Below are 6,583 nucleotides of genomic sequence, written 5' to 3'. Positions count from 1 at the left end.
TCTTTAGGTGTTAGTTCTATAAGGGTCAGCTCTCTAGGGGTCAATTTTTTAAGGGTCAGCTCTCTAGGGGTCGGCTCTTTAGGTGTTAGTTCTATAAGGGTTAGTTCTTTAGGGGTCAGCTCTCTAGGGGTCGGCTCTCTAGGGGTCAGCTCTCTAAGGGTTATTTCTTTAGGGGTCAGCTCTTTAGGTGTTAGTTCTATAGGGGTCAGCTCTTTAGGTGTTAGTTCTATAAGGGTCAGCTCTCTAGGGGTCAGCTCTTTATGGGTCAGCTCTCTAAGGTTCAGCTCTCTAAGGGTCAACTCTTTAGGGGTCAGCTCTTTAGGTGTTAGTTCTATAAGGGTCAGCTCTCTAGGGGTCAGCTCTCTAGGGGTCAGCTCTCTAGGGGTCAGCTCTCTAAGGGTTATTTCTTTAGGGGTCAGCTCTTTAAGGGCCAGCTAATTCGTTCCCTGTGTCAGCGAGACCCAAAAACCAGCGCCGGGGCAGGGTGGCAACTCCGGGCGGAACGGTCGTGTCGGGGCTCGCTTCCGGTGGGAGCCGGATGTGGCTGAAGTGCTGACGGAAGCCCCGCGGGAAGGCAGGCGGGCCGGACCACTTCCGCCCGCAGTTCCGGCGGCGGGGCGGACGCGGGAGGACGCGGGCGGCGGCGGCGGCTCCGGCCCCGGCCGCAGCGGCCCGGCCATGGACGCGGAGCCGGACCCGGACGTGGAGCCGCTGCCGCGGGGCGGGTTCCGCTGCCGCCTGTGCCAGGTCACCGCAGCCAACCGTGAGTTGAGCGCCGGCTCCGGGAGCGGTGTATGTGTGTGTGTTTGGGGGGGGTGTCGGTGTCCCGGGACCCCGTTTGACGCGGCCGTTTTCCCCCGCAGCCCCGAGCCTGGCGGAGCATCTCCGGGGGAAGAAGCACCGGCGGCTGCGGAGCCTCCGGGCCGAGCGGTTTGCGCAGGAGCGGCGGAGTTTGTTCGTGAGCGGCTTCGCCCGCGGCACCGCGGACACGGAGCTCGCCCGGTACTTCGGGGCCTTCGGGGACGTGGCGACCGTGGTGATGGACAAGGACAAGGTGAGGGCGGGGGAGGCCGTGGCCGTGTCCCCCCGTGTCCCCCCGTGTCCCCCCGCATCTGCATCCCACCCGTGATCGCCCCCCATCGTGTCCCTCCATGTCACCCCCCCGTGATCGTGTCCCCCTCGTGTCCATGTCTCTGTGTCTCCCCATGTCCCCCCGTGTCCCTGTCCCCCGTGTCCCCGTGACCCCATGTCCCACCATGTTCTCTCATAACCACGTGACCGTGTCCCCTTGTCCCCGTGTGCCCCCTGGGTCCGTGTCCCCTTGTCCCCGTGTGCCCCCTGGGTCCGTGTCCCCTTGTCCCCGTGTGCCCCCTGGGTCCGTGTCCCCCCATCCCCATGTGCCCCCTGGGTCTGTGTCCCCTTGTCCCCATGTGCCCCCTGGGTCCGTGTCCCCCCGTGTCCGCATCCCCCCCACGTCCCTCCACGTCACCCCCCCGTGATCGTATCCCCCATGTCCCTCTCCTGTCCATGACCCTGTGTCTGTGTCTCCCCGTGTCCCCGTGACCGTGTCCCTGTGTGTCCCCCTGTCTCTGTGTGTCCCCCGTGACCGTGTCCCTCCGTCCATGTCCCCCCATGTTTCCCCATGACCGTGTCCCCTGTGTCCCCCATTTCCATGTCCCCTCATGTTCCCCCGTCCCTTGCGTCGCCCTGTCCCTTGTGTCCCCCGTGACCGTGTCCCCCCATGTTCCCCCGTGACTGTATCCCCGTGTCCTCATGTCCATGTCCCCCCGTGACCACGTCTTCATTTCCATGTCCCTCCACGTCCCCTCGTGTGGCCCGTGTCACCATGTCCGTGTACCCCCACGTTCCCCTGTGAGCGCATCCCCGTGACCGTGTCCCCCCGTGACCGTGTCCCCCCGTGTCCTAGGGCGCCTACGCCATCGTGGAGCTGCGCGAGGCCGCTGGGTGCGAGCGGGCGCTGGCACAACCGCGGCACGTCCTGGCCGGGCGGCAGCTCCGCGTGCGCCCCCGCCGCGCCAAAGCCTTCGCCCCCGGCCCCCCCGGGCACGGCCCCCCCGGGCGCAGCCCCCGCCGGGACCCCCCAGAACCGGAGCGGCTGGAGCAGGAGCTGCGCTGCGCCCCCGACGTGAGTGGGGACCCCCGGGGAGCTTGGGGGGGAACCAGAGCTTTGGGGAGGGGTCCTGGGGGTGCCAGGGGGTGTCCCAGGGGGGTCCTGAGGCTCTTTTGGGGTCACCCAGCTGTTTAGGGGAGGACTCAGGGTTTTACAGGCACCCCAGGGGTTTGGGAAGGTCCTGGGGATTTGGGGAGGTCCCAGGGGGGTCCTGAGGCTCATTTGGGGTCACCCGGGTGTTTGGGGAGTCTCAGGGGTTTGGGGGTTCCCTAGGGGTTTGAGGAGGGGTCCTGGGGGTGCAAGGAGGGGGTCCTAGGAGCTTCTGAGGCTCTTTTGGGGTCACCCAGGGGTTTGGGGGGTCCTGGGGGTGTGAGGGGGGAGTCTCAGGGGGGTTCTGAGGCTCCTTTGGAGTCATCCAGGGGTTTATGGGCACCCCAGAAGTTTTGGGGGGGTCCCAGGGGTTTGGGGGGGCGGTCCCAGGGCTTTCCCAGGGGTGTCAGGAGGGTCCTCAGGCTCTTTTAGGGGTTGCCCAGGGGTCTAGGGGGGTCCTAATGGTTTGGGGTTCCTAGGGGTGTTGGGGGGGGTCCTGGGGGCACCCAGGGGTCTAGGGGGGTGTCAAGGGTTTGGGGAGGGGTCTTGGGGTTCTCCTGGGAGTTTAGGGGGTTCCTGGGGGGGACATGGGGCTCTCCCGCGGATGGGGGGGACACACTGGGGACCACAGGGGGGTCCCGGCTGTCCTAGGGCGGGGGGTTCGCCGCGGTGACGCCAGTTCCGCGCAGGTGGAGGCGCAGATGCAGCGACTGGTGGAGCTGCTGGCGCTGAGCGAGGCCGAGCGGCGCGTGCGGCACCTCCTGGTCGCCCTTTTCCAGGAGGTTTTCACAGAGTTTTTCCCTGGTGAGTCTCCTCCGCCGCACGACGTACACGTGTGACGCACGCGACACACGTGTGTGACGCGGTCGCGTCCCCCCCCCGGCCCCAGGCTGCACCGTCCTCCCCTTTGGCTCCTCCGTCAACGGCTTTGGCGCCCGCGGCTGCGACCTGGACCTGCTGCTGGACCTGGAGGCCACGAAATCGCTGCAGACGGCAGCGCCGGGCGCCCCCGACTCCTCCATCCTCAGTGACGTGGACCTGGCGGCCACGCCGGCGCCGGAGCTGCTGGAGCTGGTGGCCGCGGTGCTGCGGCGCTGCGTGCCGGGCGTGCGCCGCGTCCGCGCCGTCCCCACCGCCCGCCGGCCCGTCGTCAAGTTCTGCCACAAGCAGTCGGGGCTGGCGGGCGACGTCTCGGTCGACAACAGGTGGGGGGAGCCGCGGGGCGCCCCGTTTTTGGGGGGGCGCGCGGGGGTTTTGTCCCCGCGGTGACGTGTGCTGGTCCCCGCAGGCTGGCGCTGCTCAACACGCGGTTCCTGCTGCTCTGCGCCGACGCGGACGCGCGCGTGCGGCCGCTGGTGTTCGCGCTGCGGCTCTGGGCCAAGCGGCAGGGCCTGGCAGGTGGGGACACGCCGGGACAGCGGCACCGGGTCCCTTCCTGTCCCTCCCATGTCCCCTGCTGTCCCCTCCCATGCATTCTATGCTCTCCTCTCCCTTCCCGTCCCTTGCCGTCCCTTCCTGTCGCCTCCCATTCCTTCTATCCCCTTCTGTCTCCTCCCGTCCCTTTCTCGGTCTCCCTTTCCCGTCCCCTCGCATTCCTTCTATCCCCTCTCATCGCTTCCCTTCCCATCCCGTCCCGTCCTCTCCCATCCCTTCCCCTTCCTTCTATCCCATCCCTTTCTGTTCCTCCTGTCCCTTCTCATTCCTTTTAACCCCTCTCATCGCTTCGCGTCCCTGTCCCGTCCCTGTCCCGTCCCTGTCCCGGTCCCATCCCTGTCCCGGTCCCGTCCCTGTCCCATCCCGTCCCTGTCCCGTCCCGGTCCCGTCCCGGTCCCGTCCCCGTCCCCGGTCCCGTCCCCGTCCCGTCCCGTGTCCCTCCCCGTCCCGTGTCCCTCCCCGTCCCGTGTCCCTCCCCGTCCCGTTCCCTCCCCGTCCCTGTCCCTTTCTGTCCCATCCTTGTCCCTTTCCGTCCCGTCCCTGATGCCGTGTTCCCCCCTCCAGGAAACCCGTCCGGGAGCGGCCCCCTCCTCAACAACTACGCGCTGACACTGCTGGTGCTGTTTTTCCTGCAGACGCGCAGCCCCCCCGTGCTGCCCACCGTCAACCGCCTGCGGGATTTGGCAGGTGGGGTCCCCCTGTCTGTCCGTCCGTCCCGCTGTCCGTCCCGCTGTCCGTCCCTCCTCTCACGGCCGTTCTGCCGCAGGGGCCGAGGACCAGCGCGTGGTGGGCGGCTGGGACTGCAGCTTCCCCGGCGACGCGGCGGCGCTGGAGCCCAGCGCCAACACCCAGAGCCCCGGTGAGCGCCTGGGGGGGGTCCCGGGGAGACTGGGGGGGTCTGGGGGGTCTGGGGTGTCCTAGAGGATCTGGAGAGGTCCCAGGGAGGTCCAAAGGGCTCCAGGGGGGTCCCAGAGAGATCTGGGGGGGTTCAAAGGGTCCTGGGGGTGTCCTGGGGGTCTGGGAGGGTCCCAGGGGGGTCCTGGGGGGTTTCCAGAGGGATCCCAAGGGTCCAGGGGGGGTCCCAGGGGTCTGGGGGGCGTCCTGGGGTCCCGGTGCCGCCCTCACCCGCCGCTCCCTCCCGCAGCTTCGCTCCTGGCCGAGTTCTTCACCGTTTTTGGGGATTTTGACTTCGCGGGGCAGATGGTTTCGCTGCGGGAGGGGCGGGCGCTGCCGCTGCCCCCCCCGGACATCCCCGAGGGGCTGAAGTTGGGGCCCCTCAACCTGCAGGACCCTTTCGAGCTGAGCCACAACGTGGCGGCCAACGTCACCGCCAAAACGGCCTCGCGCTTCGGCCGCTGCTGCCGCGACGCCGCCAAGTATTGCCGCAGCCTGCAGTACCGCCAGAAATCCGGCAAGGGCCGCGCCTGGGGGCTGGTGCGGCTCTTCCAGCCCGGCGCCGTGGAGCCGGGAGCCGCCGGCGCCTTCGTCATCTCCCTGCCGGTGGAAGGTCCCGACGGCCACGGCATCCGGTTTGGGGACGTCTGTGCCGCCATCGACTTTGTCCTGAGGGACGTGCTCAAGTGCAGCTGCGCAGCCGGTGAGGAATCGGGGCTCCCGGTGGAGGCACCGAGTGCTGCCGGTGAGGAATTGGGGCTCCTGGAGAAGCCACCGAGTGCTGCCGGTGAGGAATCGGGGCTCCCGGTGGAGGCACCGAGTGCAGCCGGTGAGGAATTGGGGCTCCTGGAGAAGCCACCGAGTGCTGCCGGTGAGGAATTGGGGCTCCCGGTGGAGGCACCGAGTGCAGCCGGCGAGGAATTGGGGCTCCCAGAGAAGCCACCGAATGCTGCCGGTGAGGAATTGGGGCTCCCGGTGGAGGCACCGAGTGCTGCCGGTGAGGAATTGGGGCTCCTGGAGAAGCCACCGAGTGCTGCCGGTGAGGAATTGGGGCTCCCGGTGGAGGCACCGAGTGCAGCCGGCGAGGAATTGGGGCTCCCAGAGAAGCCACCGAGTGCTCCCAGTGAGGAATTGGGGCTCCCGGTGGAGGCACCGAGTGCAGCCGGCGAGGAATTGGGGCTCCCGGAGAAGCCACCGAGTGCTGCTGGTGAGGAATTGAGGCTCCTGGTGGAGGCACCGAGTGCAGCCGGTGAGGAACTGGGGCTCCCGGAGAAGCTACTGAGTGCTGCCAGTGAGGAATTGGGGCTCCCAGAGAAGCCACCGGGTCCTCCCGGTGAAGAATTTGGGCCCCTGGAGAAGCCACCGAGTGCAGCCGGTGAGGAATTGGGGCTCCCGGTGGAGGCACCGAGTGCAGCCGGTGAGGAATTGGGGCTCCCGGTGGAACCAACCACGGAGGAGCCGTCAGTGGGATCCAAACGCCCCCTCCCCGCGGTGCCGAACGGCCCCGTGAAGAAGCCGCGGTGCGACGAGGAGCCGGCGACGTGGAGCTGCGCCGTGTGGCACCGCGTGTGGACCGGGCGGCGCCGCGTGCGGCGGCAGCTCCGGCACCGCGACGGCCCCGGGGAGCCCCAGGGGGACGAGCTGGCGCTGGAGCGGGAGGTGACGGAGACGCTGGCGCGGGGGGACGGACCCGCGCGGCCCCCGCGGCCGCTGCTGCGATTCGGCGCCAGCGCCCGGGCGGCCGCGTCGCGGGTGCTGCTGCGGCTGGTCCCGGCCCCGGCGTCTCCCGCGCCGCTTTTTCGGGACTTTTTCCACTTTTTGCAGAGTTTTCTGCCCGGCGCGGTGCGGCAGCACCTGGGGTTGGGGGCGGTTTCTACATCAGAGTTTTTGCAGTAAAAAGTGTGTTTTGCAGCTGTGTCGTGTCTGGGTTTTTGTTGGGGGGGATAAATCTGGAGATTCTCCTTAGCCCTGCTCTTGTTGCTGATGTATTTGTAGAAACATTTCTCGTTGCCTTTCGCAGCGCTGGCCGGGCCC

General features: G+C 68.0%; 1 protein-coding gene across 1 annotated transcript; it reads left to right on the top strand.

Annotated features, from left to right (window-relative positions):
* The first annotated feature begins 609 nt into the window (after nucleotides 1-609).
* TUT1 (terminal uridylyl transferase 1, U6 snRNA-specific) lies at nucleotides 610-6,446 on the top strand. Its single transcript, XM_065658114.1, has 9 exons — nucleotides 610-763; nucleotides 864-1,054; nucleotides 1,928-2,146; nucleotides 2,911-3,025; nucleotides 3,111-3,426; nucleotides 3,510-3,619; nucleotides 4,220-4,342; nucleotides 4,422-4,514; nucleotides 4,800-6,446. Exons 1-9 carry the CDS (start codon nucleotides 679-681, stop codon nucleotides 6,443-6,445), a joined length of 2,898 nt encoding a protein of 965 aa, XP_065514186.1. The 5' UTR covers nucleotides 610-678; the 3' UTR covers nucleotide 6,446.
* Nucleotides 6,447-6,583: the final 137 nt, after the last annotated feature.

The sequence above is a fragment of the Caloenas nicobarica genome, unplaced genomic scaffold (assembly GCF_036013445.1).
Source record: "Caloenas nicobarica isolate bCalNic1 unplaced genomic scaffold, bCalNic1.hap1 Scaffold_560, whole genome shotgun sequence".
NCBI lineage: Eukaryota > Metazoa > Chordata > Aves > Columbiformes > Columbidae > Caloenas > Caloenas nicobarica.
The sequence above is the reverse complement of the archived record's forward strand: the minus strand, read 5'-3'. Positions and strand labels throughout refer to the sequence as shown.

What these genes read in the sequence shown, in the direction of transcription:
- TUT1 (XM_065658114.1), top strand. Translation starts at nt 679, where the DNA reads ATGGACGCGGAGCCGGACCCGGACGTGGAGCCGCTGCCGCGGGGCGGG. An exon ending in AGCTGCGCTGCGCCCCCGAC is followed by an intron (nt 2,147 to 2,910) that starts GTGAGTGGGGAC and finishes AGTTCCGCGCAG; the next exon opens with GTGGAGGCGCAGATGCAGCG. An exon ending in GACGTCTCGGTCGACAACAG is followed by an intron (nt 3,427 to 3,509) that starts GTGGGGGGAGCC and finishes TGGTCCCCGCAG; the next exon opens with GCTGGCGCTGCTCAACACGC.